The sequence below is a fragment of the Sporothrix brasiliensis genome, assembly GCF_000820605.1.
Source record: "Sporothrix brasiliensis 5110 chromosome Unknown Cont17, whole genome shotgun sequence".
Taxonomy (NCBI): Eukaryota; Fungi; Ascomycota; class Sordariomycetes; order Ophiostomatales; family Ophiostomataceae; genus Sporothrix; species Sporothrix brasiliensis.
In genome coordinates, this window is record NW_024467136.1 from 3,145,782 (window position 1) to 3,160,534 (window position 14,753).

The 14,753-nt window shown below is 53.9% G+C and overlaps 3 protein-coding genes across 3 annotated transcripts; 2 read left to right on the plus strand and 1 right to left on the minus strand.

Moving 5' to 3' along the window:
• Positions 1-1,705: 1,705 nt before the first annotated feature.
• Positions 1,706-2,914, plus strand: SPBR_02917 (uncharacterized protein; the record flags this gene model as incomplete). Its single annotated transcript, XM_040761220.1, has 2 exons — positions 1,706-2,307; positions 2,386-2,914. 2 exons carry the CDS (start codon positions 1,706-1,708, stop codon positions 2,912-2,914), a joined length of 1,131 nt encoding a protein of 376 aa, XP_040620926.1.
• Positions 2,915-5,847: 2,933 nt separating this feature from the next.
• Positions 5,848-7,842, minus strand: SPBR_02514 (uncharacterized protein; the record flags this gene model as incomplete). The annotated part of the gene is made up of 2 exons (XM_040760817.1): positions 5,848-6,248; positions 6,321-7,842. 2 exons carry the CDS (start codon positions 7,840-7,842, stop codon positions 5,848-5,850), a joined length of 1,923 nt encoding a protein of 640 aa, XP_040620927.1.
• Positions 7,843-11,714: 3,872 nt separating this feature from the next.
• Positions 11,715-14,642, plus strand: SPBR_02300 (ethanolaminephosphotransferase; the record flags this gene model as incomplete). The annotated part of the gene is made up of 4 exons (XM_040760603.1): positions 11,715-11,935; positions 12,003-12,047; positions 12,107-13,187; positions 13,287-14,642. 4 exons carry the CDS (start codon positions 11,715-11,717, stop codon positions 14,640-14,642), a joined length of 2,703 nt encoding a protein of 900 aa, XP_040620928.1.
• Positions 14,643-14,753: the final 111 nt, after the last annotated feature.

The following is a 14,753-nucleotide window of genomic DNA, read 5'->3' on the forward strand; positions in this document are numbered from 1 at the left end:
CCCGTTTGAGCGACAGTGAAGAGGGACGAGGATGAGGCAAAGAGGACCAGAAGAAATGGAATGCGAAAAACGGCAAAGGAGAGAAAAAGCAGAAACAAAAAGAAGGAGAAAAAAAACTTGGCAAGTGCCTCGACGAGGAATTGAGGCCAGGAGGCAGGAGCTGGCAGTTGAAGAGAGCAACCGAGAAAAGCCCAGAGGAAAGAGCGAGGGTGGGGGCAGAAATTCATACGGAAGGTGCGAAGAAGCGCATCATGAAGGAGGGGAAAGAGCGGGATGGAATTTGGCACTAAGAAGGAACGAACTTGAAGCTTGTGTCTGCAGCAGGTATACGGCATCATACTGACGGAGAAGAGCCAGCGAACCGGGCAGATGAAAGAGTGCTAATTGGGATTCCCACCAACCGCCTCGATATTCCGTTTCCCTAATGCACATTGGGCAGTTGAGAATGAGGGCAAAGACGGCGGAATAGAAGTACAAGACCAACGAGGAAATAAGAACGGCTAGTTTGAAATGGGTCGCCTCCACCTTCCCTCCACTTCGAAAAAACGACATAACCTCAAGGGCAGGAGCGATCGTAGCAGCTACCCTGACAGCAGTGGACGCAGAAAAGCAAAATGTGCGAAAATACAAAATAATAAATAAAATACATAGACAGGTGTTTCAGTTCACAGCCGTTAACCAACAATACATCCTGAATGTAACGCCCAGCATTTGGACCAAACTTTCAACAAGAAAAACAAAAAGAAAAAGAAAAAGAGACTTCACTCGGAACGTCGAGCTTACACGGAACGAACGGGAAATCACCCTACACCAAGACTCGGCCAAAGCCCAGAACCAAGGCACGAAATAAGAACGAATGCTGAGCCAAGACGATGGAATAGGAAAGTAAGAACCCAGTGAGTCAAGACGGGGTAGAAAGAGAACGAAGTTGCGCGATGCAGGGCCAGACCAGGTCGCAAAACGACAAGCTGCTAGACATACACCCCCTCCCCTCTCACTCCATCGACCTCCGTCGTCGCCGCCCAGTGTCCCTTGTGAAATTTAGTCCTGGCGCGGAAATCAACGAAATGGTGTGTCCAGCCGTCGATTCTATTGGTGTCAGTCGATTTTATTTATTTCGTGTTTTTTTTTCTTTTTCTAATTACAACAGAAAGAGATGCAACAGAAGAGCGGGGCGTTGTGGTACGTCGATTGTCATACGTCGTGTCCCTTGTCCGACAGCATGCCATCTCGTAACCTCTCCCGGCGAGTTCTAGGTTCCGATCGAGCAGCCAAGATGCAAACGGTCGTAATGGAGTGGCAAGAGGTAAAAGCCGGAGGCAGGGCGAAGACTAGGGAGGAGATGCCAGCAGGCGCTGCTGCAGGTGCATATCTCTTGTACTTTTGTACCAGCTGCCGTCCTGAGCCCCGAGAATAAGAGACCCGTCACAAGTGAATGGCACGACGTACGGTGTTATCATGCTCTGATAAGCGTCAACGAACAGCTCCTGAGTCTGAGCGGAAAGTCAACAAAAAGTCAGGAGATAGCCACAGCCAGCACAGCTGCGCGCAGATTTTGATCAAATATCCAAAAATCGAATACATACATCTCCTCCCCTCTTCAACATTTCAAGTCATCACCAGCATCCTCTCCAGCATCCTTCCCAGCATCCTTCCCAGCATCCTCCCCAGCATCTTCCCCAACATCCCCATCAAGCCCACGACCATGATCAACTCATCCACTCCTACGACGCAGACGGCCCTGGTCTGTGCCGGCGCTGGCGAGTACCTTCTTGCCACGGGCGTCCAGGTCGTCTCTCCGCCACCGCCCGGCATGCTGCTCTGCGCCGTCAAGGCCGTTGCCCTCAACCCGGCCGACTGGAAGATGGTCGACTTTTCGGCGACGGCCGAGTTTATTGGTGGCCACGAGTTTGCCGGTGACGTCGTGCAGGTTGGTGCCGGCGTCGAAGGCTTCGCAGTCGGCGACCGTGTGCTGGCACCTGTTCCGGGCCTTTTTGGCGCCATCATCGACGACAGCAACAAGGACAGTCAGACGTCCCGCAGCAAAGCCGGTGCGTTCTGCGAGTACGTGCCCGTTGCCGTCGACATGGTCGTGCGCCTGCCGGAGAGCATGAGTTACGAGGACGCTGCCGGGTTGAGCGTCGTGACCTACGCCGCCGGCCTGGCACTCTACCAGACCCTGCAGCTTCCCCTTCCCTCCGTCGAGCCCCGCCCCGACGCCGAGACAGCAGCTGCCAAGCCCACCTACGTGCTGGTCTCCGGCGGTGCTTCGGCCTCGGGCACAATTGCCATTCAGCTGCTCAAAGCGTGAGTTTATTTATGGATGTCCCAAACGCATGTGGCGTTCCATTCATGGGCCCCTTCACTGACACTTTCTTGAAACAGCTCTGGCCTTGCCCCGATTGCCACGTGCTCGCCCGACAACCGCGATATGCTCCTCGCCCTCGGTGCCGTCGAGACGTTCGACTACCACAACGCGACGTGCGGCATGGAGATTCGCAACTACACCCAAAACAGCCTCGCTCACGTTATCGACTGCGTCACCCAAGCCGAGTCCATGAAGCTGTCCTACGAAGCCATTGGCTCTGCGGGCGGCCGTTACATCGCGCTCGACCCCTTCCCGACGCGCATCCAATACTCCCGCCGCGAGGTCCAAGCGGACTGGATCATGGGGCCCACTCTGTTCGGCGAGGCCGTCAAGCTGGCTGGCACGTATGGTCGTCCGGCCCGCCCGCAGGACCGACTGTTCACATCGCGCCTGTTTGGTCTCGTGGAGCGCATGCTGGCTGCCGGCACTCTGAAGCCGCACCCGGTCGAGCTGCGGACGGGAGGCCTGTCGGCCGTCACACAGGGCATTGAAGACCTGCGCATGGGTCGTGTGCGGGCCCGCAAGCTGGTCTACCCCGTGGTGTAAAGTCCTTTTTTAGGGCTGATTCGAAGGATATTTACTCTGATGTTTTGCTTGCCATGTGCTCTTTTGTTAACAACGTGGCGGAATATGGGTGGATTGCATGACCGGGGCCTAGCCACAGACAGCTGTCAAATTTAATTCACCACTATGAAACGGAGTACGTCATACGACGTGAGTTGTAGTTTCTTTTACTAACGTTTTGGGTATGGAATCCCTTGCCAAAGAAAGGTGCGCCCAGAACTCGGAGTAGCGGAGAGAGATCCTAGCGACGATCGCCACGGCGTTTTCCCGCTGGAGAACACCTTAATTTTTTTCTATTTTTTTCGTATGTCCCAACACGTTTTGCCCCCTTCTCGCGACAAATGGGGACGTGCTTGTCTTGGCTTCGAAGCTTGGACACAGAAGGAAAGAATCATTTTGGTGCGAATCGACGGCAAGGGGTTCCATATTGGCGGCGGGATCCTCTAGAGACAGGGTCAGGGGGGGCTGGGAAAGAGGAGGAAGGATTCCAAATACAACATACGACGAAACTATTTGTCGACTGCAAGTGCGAATTAGGGCATAGCGCTCAATGAGACTGAGAAAGCGAAAGAGAAAAGGAAGGGTAAAGAAAAAAGTGGTGACAGGAAAGCACAAAAAGAAAGCAACACTACAGAACAGGTGACACAAAATTAGCGGTTTTGTCGCGGGCACAACCGAGCGGCCCGTAAAGTGAAGGGGCGCCGATGCTAATCACCAACAGTGCAGAGACAGGGTCTGAGCTCACAAGTCTCACTTACGAGAAGCAACACCCAAACCAGAAAGAATAAAGGTCAATCCCCCGCCTAAGTCGATGGTGGACGGCGAAATGCTGTTAACAGATTAGTGCCCAGAAACTAGAACAACAAGCGACAAAGAGTTGTGCGTTTGTAACGGGCCCGAATCGTCTTTGGGAAAATATGTCACTGTTGGCGACTTTTTTGTTGCCATTCAAACAATGGCGGTGGCAGAAACACGCCACTTGGCTCCGGCACAAATTTATTCTACGCCGGAACAAAATTCCCAGTTCGTGACTAGGAGGTCATGCGGCCCTTGAACGTGTCCCAATGCGTGCTCTCGGTATTCAAGGCATACAATGGCTGTGTACTACAACATTCAGGTACGACATTGTGTCCACAGATCCGGAAAAAAGAAGGGAAACAACCAACAGACATGGAAACGAAGTCGGCAAAATACTTTCTCATGGTTGGCAAGACGAGCGGCACCATGGCACGAGCTGAACCGTGCTCTTCTGTGCCCAGCATGCTATGGACTGCGCTCCGGTTTGCCTCGCGCGAGATGACACCAATTTGTGCGGTTAGTACTCCAAGTGAGGGAGTGCCCCGATGCCGCGGCAGGCGCAGTGCATGCAGTTCGGCGGGTTCCTTCGATGTGAGAGACGCTAGCCCAGGACTGGACTTGCAGGAGGAAACCGCACAAAACCGAGCAAAAGTAAAAAAAAAAGACCGGAATACGGCCAGCGACAGCCAGGTGAGATAATAGTACATCTTGTCGTAACAGGTGGGGGAGCCGCTCTCGAGAGCTGTCAACCAATCGACTGGACAAGTTGGCTGAAGCGAGTAGCGCTGGTCACTGGTGCCAATGCAATGCAAGGCTCCTTGCATTGCATCGCATCCCCCATGGCAAAGCATGACATGATGTTCACCGTGAGCAAAGCAAGTAAGCGGGACTGGACGAGAAAGGTACTTCTGTCGGTTTCGTTGGCAAGGCGGCGAGAAGAATAGGCAGAGCACAACAGACGTGTCGAGGAGAGGGCTGTTCTGAGACAACAGCAAGCTGTTTCCCCAACCTGCTTGCCTCTCACGAAACAAGTTGCTGACCATGAAAACTTGATATTGGCTTATCAAGACCGCGAAGAAAGATCAACAAGTGAGACAATTTTTGCTCGAGTTCGAGGCCTTTTGGTGTCGGCGTTGCGGAGAGGGCATTTCCTTTCTTTTTTTTTTTTTTTTTTTTTGCAAGTAGGCCGTGTGGACGACCTGCGTCAATGCTCCTCCTTTGGTTTAGATCAGCCGACGCTGACCGTGACGAGACTTGACAACGCATACATACATAGTTGTCCCTTTCTTGGCCCGCAGAACGGCGATCCGTTTGGCCAGTTCATCTCACCTGCTTTCTGTGCTTTCGAGGACAAAGAAGAAGGCGCAATGTACTTTGTACGACACGAACAATCTACAGGACCAACTGCACACCTACGCCGTACATGCGCGCATACTGATGACCGTAGCACCCGTCTGTCTCGGCCACATTGCCACGGTGCTTCCTTGCTTCCCCAACGGTCTGGGCCTCCTTGCAAGGCCCTTGCTTACTATCTTGTTTGCGATCAACACCGAGTCAGCAGCACCTTTTGAGATAGTGTATCACGGAAATCGGCGCCGGTGGGCGAGCACGATATTTTTGCGACGTGAGTCCATGTATGCCATTGTGTCTGTCCTACGACCGGGTGGCGACGACGTTTTCTGACGGCAGCACGTCGTGTCGTAGAACCGCAGCATCAATCATATTGTTCTTTTACAAGCACAATCTACCAGGGACGCTCCGACGACTCGGCTCGGGCCGGTTGTCGTTCTCGAGAACATTGTCTCATGGGGACCAGAGGTGTATCACGTATCACACCGAGAAAGGCGACACAAGGCATAAAAAGAGGTAAACCATACATGGCGTAAAGTTGAGCAGATTGTAAGAAGATGACCAAAATGCCCAAATCCCAAAATGATGTCTAAGACTGAGTGGTTTTCCCATTGTTCTATGATCCAAAACGCCACTGTACAACAAAAAAAAACGCCGCTCAAAATGCCGAACCATCTTCCCTCAGTGGGTATATTGTTCCATCACTTGCCTCGTCTCGCGTCTTGCTTGTTGCTTCCATCATGTCCACACCACCTTCTCACTCGCGCCTACGGCTTCTCCTTGAGATCAGCGTTGTCGTCGTCCGAGACGTTGCGACTGGTCCCGGCCAGGGCACCATCCGATATCAGGGCCTTGCCCTCGGTGCTGGTGGCCTGCTTCTCGAGGCCATGCTCGCGGTTTTGCTGGGCTTCGTGCGCATCGGCCTCAGCAAAGGCGTCGTCCTCGTCGATCGCGTCGTTCACCTCCTCGGCACCAGATGGGTTCTGCTGCTGCTGTATCTGGTCGGCACGCATGCGTTGAAGGACCTCGGCAGCTTCGGCGGCATACTTGCAGCGCATGCGAATGGCCTTGCCGTAGCGCAGGAACAGGAAGGGGAAGGGAACGCAGGCAAGGGCCAAAAACGCAGGGATCGAGCTGGCCCAGTGGACACCCAGGTTCTTGTACATGTCTGCGATGACGCGATGTTAGCTGGGTTCATTCTTATGCATATACCTGGGACGACAAGATCCAAAAAACGTACACGTTGTGAACAGGGGGAAAGCAGCGCCAAAGAGCGACCGGATGACTGTGCTGGCAGCCAGCACCGAGGCGGCAAAGATGACGTACGAGTCGATCAGGTAGTTAATCAGACTTAAAAAGACGAGCACGATGCCAGCCGCAAAGAACCCAGAGCCGACGATAGGCACAACCCAGTGGACGGGGGCCGCATTGGTCCATGCGAACCAGAACAGGCCAATGGGCAGCAATATGGAGCCAATGGCACCCGCAGGCAGACGCGCCTCGGGCGGCGCCATGCCGTCGGGCGACGCCGCGACCTTGCGCGCATAGCTGCGGTTGTCAAACATGGCATACGATACGCCCGTGGACATGCCAACTGCAATGCCCAAAAAGGCCAGGCCGCCAATACCGGCCGACCAGCCACGGCCCTGCTGGAAAATGATTGGGAAGGCGGCGAACATCATGTACATGGTGCCGTAGATGATGGCCATGTAGATGGACAAGACAAAGACAATGGGCTCTCGGAACAGCAGGATCCAAGGCCGCGACAGAGCCGTGCGGAACTGCGCGGCCATGGAGGGTCCTTTGGCACCGGCCACGCGGTGGTGCATGTCCAGCTTGGAGACGTAGACTTTGCCAGTGTGCTTGGACAGTGCGGCCGCACGCTTGCGCAGCAGAACCGGCGCGTACGTCTCCGGTACGACCAGGCCGCCCATGATCGTCATGACGCCCGTGAAGATGGCCATCAGACCCTCGACCCAGCGCCAGCCGGCAGCGTCGCCCAGGAAACCAGAAACAATGGGGCCCAAGGACGGGCCGAGGAACGGAGCAGCGGCGTACACGGCCGTGGCCAGGCCACGCTCCTTGGCCGAGAACAGGTCGGCAATGACGCCGCCTGCGTTTGTCAGGGGCGAGGAGCCAAAGGCACCGGCAAAGAAGCGCATAATGATGAGCGTCTGAATGTTCTGCGAGACGGCGGCGCCGACATTGAAGAGGGTCAAGACGGTGTATGTGAGGACGAAGAGAATCTGGCGGCCGAAGAACTCGCTGGACGGTGCCCAGATGAGCGGGCCGATGGCAAATCCCAGCACGAAAAGCGAGATACCGAGGATGGACAGCTCCGTGGACACGTGGAAGGTGGCCATGACCTCAGACAAGCCACCAGTATACGCCGTACTGACAAAGGCAATACCGAGCGTTGCTAAGGCCATGATGAGCGTGTACGTCCATTTCTTCCACGTGGGAACCTGCAGCGGGTCGCGAGGGTCGACAGGCAGGAAGGACACGATGTAGGGCGACTCTTCGGTGCCGTCGCCGGGGTAATGATGGGCGAGCATCTCGGGGGTCAGGCCGGACGGGCGGAAGACGATGTCCCAGTGGGTGACCTTTGTAGGTGCAGCTTGTGCCACCGGTGAAGGTTCGGACTTGGCCATGGCACCGGTCTCGAGGTCGCGTTGCGGTGTCCCGGGGACTGTGGCTTGAGCGGTGACGGAGGACGCCGCCGAAGGCACCGCGGCCGCCGGCGATGAGTTTTCTGCGGGCATGTTTGTGCCGAGTAGAAAGAGAAAATCCCAGGTGCGTGGTGAGCACAGTCGACGGAGAAGACAGATCAGGCCGTATCAGAGCAGTGTCTGGTGGCAACAGCCACACAGAAACAGATTCGAATATGTGTTGTCGTAAACTCAAGGCTGGAAGCTGCTGACCAAGATATAAGATGCGACGATGTCAAAGTGGGAGTGATGCCGGTGTCTGAAAACGGTTATACAAACATTCTAGCAAGTAAAAGAAGGACAATAAAGGAGAGATGAAGCCAAATAAGATAGATGGTCAAGGATACATTTCATAAAACTGGACAAACAAAGAGAGCGAAGTTGATGCACCAGGCGGGTGTAAGCTGCTTGTATATAAAACTTGACAGAAGGGGGGAGGGGGACAGCAGGCGAGCGCAACAGGATAAACAGCAAAAGGCCCAGGCGCATGCCGCGTGCGTCGTGGGTCGGGCACCGAGTCCGTGGTGATTTCTGTGGTTTTGTTTTGCAACTTTTGTTTTTGGGGGGTCCCGCTCCGCTGTGGGCCGTCTTGAAGAAAGAGGCAAGGAAAGGACTAAGATACAGTAGGATACTCGGCAGGATCTCAAGGGCGAGGCAAGGAAGGTGCAAAGCGCAATTGTACAATTTACGGGGGATGGCGAACTAACACAGCGCGTGGGCGCACAACTTGCACAAAAATAAGGAGTGAACGGATGACGGGCAATTCAGTGAGCACTTGCCTCGCGCTTCGGCCTTAACATTTGCATAAAAACAAACACTAGTGCGTTGCTGACACTTGTGTACACAGTAATTCGAGGTTGCTTTATCAGTTGGAGGGAAGGAACGACGCCGGGTACCAGCTGCACAAAGATGAGTGTGACACGGAAGACGGAAAGTAGGAAGCGGGTCCCATAGAGGGAAACGAGGAGCCACTATCTTACTTTATTCTTTCTCGCGTTTCTTGCAGCCCCCCGCCAGCATGGCAGCCCGTCTGGTTAGTAGGAACTTTTGGCGGAAATATGACCCGGAACGCGTGGTCATGGTGGTTAAGGTGGTTATGATGGTCCATTGGGACAAACAACATATTTTCGCTTGCTCTGCTGGGGACAAGGTCTTTTTCTGAGCATAAAATTAGAATCATGGAAAGCAAGCCCATGTCATTTGATGTGTCTCATCTACATCCCAACAGCAACTTGCCAACGATCAGGATCTTGTCAAGGCCCGTTTCGTCCCTGTTCAGCCATCTGGACTCGACAGGCTGGCCTAAGCGCCGTGGAGTACACGACAGGAGGGTGGTTGATGAGGTGACGAAACACGATAGGGCTTACGCTGCCACAGTGGCCTAGCCCGTGTCATTTATTTGTAACATGGGTAGATCTCTTTAACGTATGTCGTACGCGGTATCACGACCCGCTGAATCTGAAAGAATAGCCATGGTAGCGACGAACATAATGTGCGATTAGACATATCGCCATTGTTTTTGCGTGGCGTTTTACAAACATGTTTGCAGATCGTTTGAAGAACGCCCGAAGCACCTTGAAACACTACGGAGCCCTTCGCCACCCTCCAAATGCATGCCGAGCCAGCCGGTCGTTATGTCACTTCCAGGGGGGTTAGGTAAATACCATACTCTGTGCGGTATGCTTTCAGAAAACGGTTCTAACATGGCAGAAGCTTCGGTTGTTGTGGAGATATCGCCGTAAAGTCCGCACTGTCTTGACATAACAGTATCTTTCGTCTAGCATCATGGTCATAATTGTGGTTCATTGTGTGGATTTGTTTCTTTATGTTCCTTTTAGTTTACCGTTTTCAGTCTTTGGGCATCCATATTTGATTCTAAACCGCGTGGTTTCTCAACTTTTCCCATTTATTTTGAGCCTCGGCATCGGTAAGCATATCTGACGGGACGCTCCACACACCCACTTACGCCAGTTTAGAAAACTTCTTTAAGACCCCAATTGTAAGAACCAAATGAGACGACGAGAATGACGGTAGGAAACACAAATGTAGTATTCTTGGGGGGGGGGGACGGTTCTGACATTGCTTTACTTTCTTGTCCCCAGTCTGCTCTTTGCTCTTCCCTTGTATTGAGTGTGAAAACCCTCTACGTTGTACTGTTTTCACACTACGGAGTTATGTTCTTGACGTATTTTTTTTCTTTTATTTTTCTAGCGTTGGAGCATGTCTGCCAGCTGTAACGTTATGTCCTAGCTCGTCGCTCCATGTGTCTTATGTGTCTTATGTGTCTTATGCACGATTTGCCAAAACTCACGAGTCATCCACAATTGTGGTCCCACTCATAACGGAGCGTAGAGCATCCGTGATTTACACAAAAATCTGTACAATTAGACCAGCCTACGAAGTAGTCCCGACATTCACACCCCAAAGATACCCCATACACAATGTTTTCTATCGTACATGGTGGTCTGGGGCTGTAGCAAAGCTTAAGTTCCTGTCTCACGGAAACAATTATGCTTACCAATGGAAAGAAAGGAGCTCTACGAAGTACAGGGTGCGATAAATTGCTGTTGTGACCCCACCCTGGTGTGGTGCAGTTTCTCACTCTCAAAATGTTTCCGACGTCGTATTTTGTGTGCGGCCTCTGCGCCATCCACTCGTAGTCGTAGTCGTGGCCCGGTATTTACAAAGGAAAAACATACATTTTGAGTGCGACCTTCGGGCTCTGCATTCTTTAAAGCCGTGTCAATGTCACGGCCGGACATCCAAGTCCGTGCTGACCACCACTTCAGCCACGACGTAATGTCAGTGCTTTTAGTTTCTGGGCCATCTCCGATAATCATAACAGGCCAGGGACCGACACAACGTGGTTTGGTTCCCAGTCACCAGTGTCCTAGAAGGAACAGAGAAAAGATACAATGGTGTTTCGTAACCGAAGCTCGGATCTGGCATGCGGGGAAGGATGTGAGGTTTTGTTCAAAGAATGACAACCCGTTGATAGCCTGGATCCAAGGAAATTTCGTCACGAGATCATGTTACGTTTGTGGAATCATTTCTTGTCTCGTCTCAATTCAGAATCGCTCATGTGCTTACCTTCGGCTAGGCCAACGAACTCTGCTTTTCTAGATGCTGTTGATTTCGAAATTGTCTCAAATTCTGTCGTTCGCTCGTATTCAGAATCCCATCTTCACTCAGAATTTAGTCGGGTTTTGAGTATCTGAGCAGGGTCCATAAAGTCAGATGTCAAGCTGTGTAGATTCTGGAAGCTACCCCGGTAAGGTTGAGTTTACATGATTCATTAATTTCAAGTTGATGAAAATCAACTAAAACGAAACCGGGTGGATGAAAAGAAAAGGACAAAAAAAAATCCAGATTAAATCGAAATAAACTGAAGGCTTTTAAAAAGACTCGAAAATATCCAGTAAAATCCTAACTCAAACTGACGTCAACAGAAACCACTGTGAATTACCAAAACAGCGCGCAAGTGCAAAATAGCAAAGCAAACAATAGCTGTTTCATGAACCTCGATTGGGTCACATGACCTCGTGTCAAGCAGAACCCAATAGGACAGCGCGCCTTGGCCACACCTGCCCGTCTCGTGTACATGGCGGCTCGTCACTTTCCCTGCATCGCACTAAGAATACGGAGGTCTCAATTTAAGCATTTAGGAGCGTTCCTGGCGCATCTCGACGTCGTATCTTTTATCGCGACGATCACGACGGCACAGTAGGACGACAATCGACACGACGACCCTGCGCCCCCGCCAAGGCTAAACACTCTCCTTGCGCCACCGACGAGCGAGCTTGCCCGTGATGGAGTGCTCCTCTTCCATCGCCATATAGCTGTCCCCTTTCGCCTCTCATTCTCCATTGAACGGTTACTCGTTTCATTTTCCTTTCTAGTGTATGCCCTCACGCGCCATCGCCGACATGGCCGCTCGAAATGCAGCTGGAACGCCCCTGCTTGCTGTTCTTCTGCTGCTGGGCGCGAACCTGTTGATCCCGCTCGCCATTGGCATCTTCGGCAAGGGCTTCTTCCCCTACAAACCGCTGCTGCCTGGCCTCGCGCAATATGAGGATCATGGCTTCGGACCGCCGGCACCGGCACCCTTTGACCGTGTCGTGTTCATGGTCGTTGATGCTCTGAGGAGGTGAGGTTGCCACCTGGCAGTGTCGACGGTTTTTCGCTGAACCTCCATGTTGACCTCTGTTTCTCAGTGATTTCGTCTATGTCGCAAACAGCGGCTTCCAATTTACCCAATCGTGAGCCACCCCCCTTAACCACCCGGAGAGCACCCCGGCCCAGCTCTGACACGGCACAGACTCATCCGCAGTGGTGCCGCCGTGCCCTTTACGGCACATGCCACGTCGCCCACGGTCACAATGCCGCGCATCAAGGCCATCACCACGGGCTCCATCCCGTCGTTTCTCGATGTCGTCCTCAACGTCGACGAGGGCGACAAGTCGTCGTCATTGGCCTCGCAAGATACGTGGCTGGCTCAGATGAAAGCCAAGCAGACCCAGCAGGCAGATGGTGCCGACGCAGGCGGCAAGCTTGTCCTCTACGGTGACGACACCTGGCTCAAGCTGTTCCCGGACACCTTTGACCGCGCCGACGGCACATCCAGCTTCTTCGTCGCCGATTTTACCGAAGTCGACAACAATGTCACGCGCCACGTTCCCCGCGAGTTGCGCCAGACCGACTGGGGCCTCATGGTGCTGCACTACCTTGGCCTCGACCACATTGGCCACAAGGGCGGGCCGCGCAGCCCCAATATGGTGCCCAAGCAGCACGAGATGGACGCCATTGTGCGCGAGATCTACGAAGCCATGGAAACGCAGCCGCACCTCGCCAATACGCTGCTTGTCCTGCTGGGCGACCACGGCATGAACGACGCCGGCAACCATGGCGCATCGTCCGCTGGCGAGACGTCACCCGCCCTGCTCTTTGTCGCGCCGAAGCTCAAGACAGCACTGGCTGATCCTGCGGCGTCTTTCCTGCCATGCCCTCTCGCCGAACGGGACGATTTTCAGTTCTACCACACCGTCGAGCAGTCCGACCTGGCCCCGACACTGGGCGCGCTTCTGGGCTTCCCGGCTCCCAAGAACAACCTGGGTGCGTTTATCCCGACATTCTTGCCACTGTGGTCGCGGCGCCGGGACCAAGTGCAGATCCTGATGCACAATGCGCACCAGATCCTGCGTGTCCTAGAGGCTGCGTTCGGCCCAGAGGTATTCGCAGAGGTGTCCATAACGGAGTGCAACGGCCCGCAGACGCATGTCCAAGAAATTGCATGCGCGTGGCACGACATTGTGCGTACAGCGCCCCGTCTCGAGGACGACGACGAAAGCGGTGGCTTGACCGACGCGAGTTATGACGAATGGGCCACCAAAACAATAAAGGTACGTTGGTAGTTTTTGTAGCACAGAAAACAGCTAGCAAAGAAACAGCAGGTTGGACAAGGGCTAACCGCTTCTCAGTGGCTTCGCGATGCCCAACAGACAATGAGTGGCATGGCCAGCAATTACAATATCCCCATGCTCTGCCTGGGCCTGGGCGCTGCTGCCTGTTCCATGGTCCTCGCCATCGGGGCCACCTACGCATTTGTCTCGCGAGGGGGAGGCAGTGGCCTGGGCGAGATGACCCCGTTTGCCCTCATTAGCATTACCTATGGCATCATGATGTTTGCCAGCAGCTACGTTGAGGAGGAGCACCATTTCTGGTACTGGGCCACCTCCGCATGGCTGGCGGTGATTGGCGGGCGGAGTGTATCGTTGAGCGCCCGGCGGCCGCCGAAGCACGTTGTTGCTGCTGTAGTAACCGTTGTCGCCGCCTTCACGGCCGTTCGTCTTCTCCGTGGTTGGAACCAAACCGGCCAAAAGTTCGCCGGCGAGCCCGACCTCGTCAAGACCATTTTGCAGCCCAACCCACAGCTGCTCTGGACCTTCGTTGCGGCTACGTACGCGCTGATCGCAATTGAACTGGTGCAAGGGCTTGTTGTTTTCCCCGCCGCCGTGACCGCACCGGCTGTGTTTCTCCTCGTTCTCTCGGCCCTGTCGTTCAAGCTTGTCTTTACCTACGAGGACTCGCCCGAGCTGGTGGCCAGCTTTGCTAGCACACTCGTCGAGCTGATTGAGCGCATCGATGGCGGCAGCACCGGGCCGGTTACTCTCATTACACGCGCCCGCGTCGTCTTTGCTGGGCTGTCTGTTGCGACCGCCGCGGCTGTCTACTCCATTGTCGTTTCGAAGCGGCAAGGCAACACTATAAACCGACCTGCCACCAATGTTCTCCTTCCGCTCTATGCACTGCTAGCCGTAACACAGTCCCGCACCACCAACATCCCGCTGTTCCTCTTGTTTGGCGTCATCTACCGCTTTCTGGCCGCGCAGCAACAACACCTCGCGCCCACAGAGATCACCACGGCCGCGCTGCTCCTGCAATTTGCTTCGTTTTTCGCTTTTGGGGGCACTAACGCCATCTCGAGCGTCGACCTCTCGTCAGCCTACAACGGCATCTCCGGTTTCTCCGCCGGCGCTGTGGGTGTGCTGATTTTTGTCAGCAACTGGGCCGGCTCCATCTACTGGGCCGTTGCGTCGGTTCTCCTTCTCACAACTCGCTCGTCGTCGTCACCACCATCTTGTCCCTGGCTGCAGCATGCTAGCCTCCTCACTGTATTTGCGGCGGCCAGCGCCGTGGCCGTCATGGCTGCCTGCACGGCACTGCGGACACACCTGTTCGTGTGGACCGTGTTCTCGCCCAAGTATCTCTACTGTATTGCATGGAGCTTGGGTATGCACTTGGGCATCAACCTGGGCCTTGGCGGGCTGTTATACTGGTTGGGTACTTCCTCGTAAACAAACGCCATAATGTGTAATTGGCTGGTCTTGGATAAACAATGACTGTACTATACTACATTTATACAACTAGTAGAAAGGGCTGTAGACGCGGATAGACCAAGAGAGAAA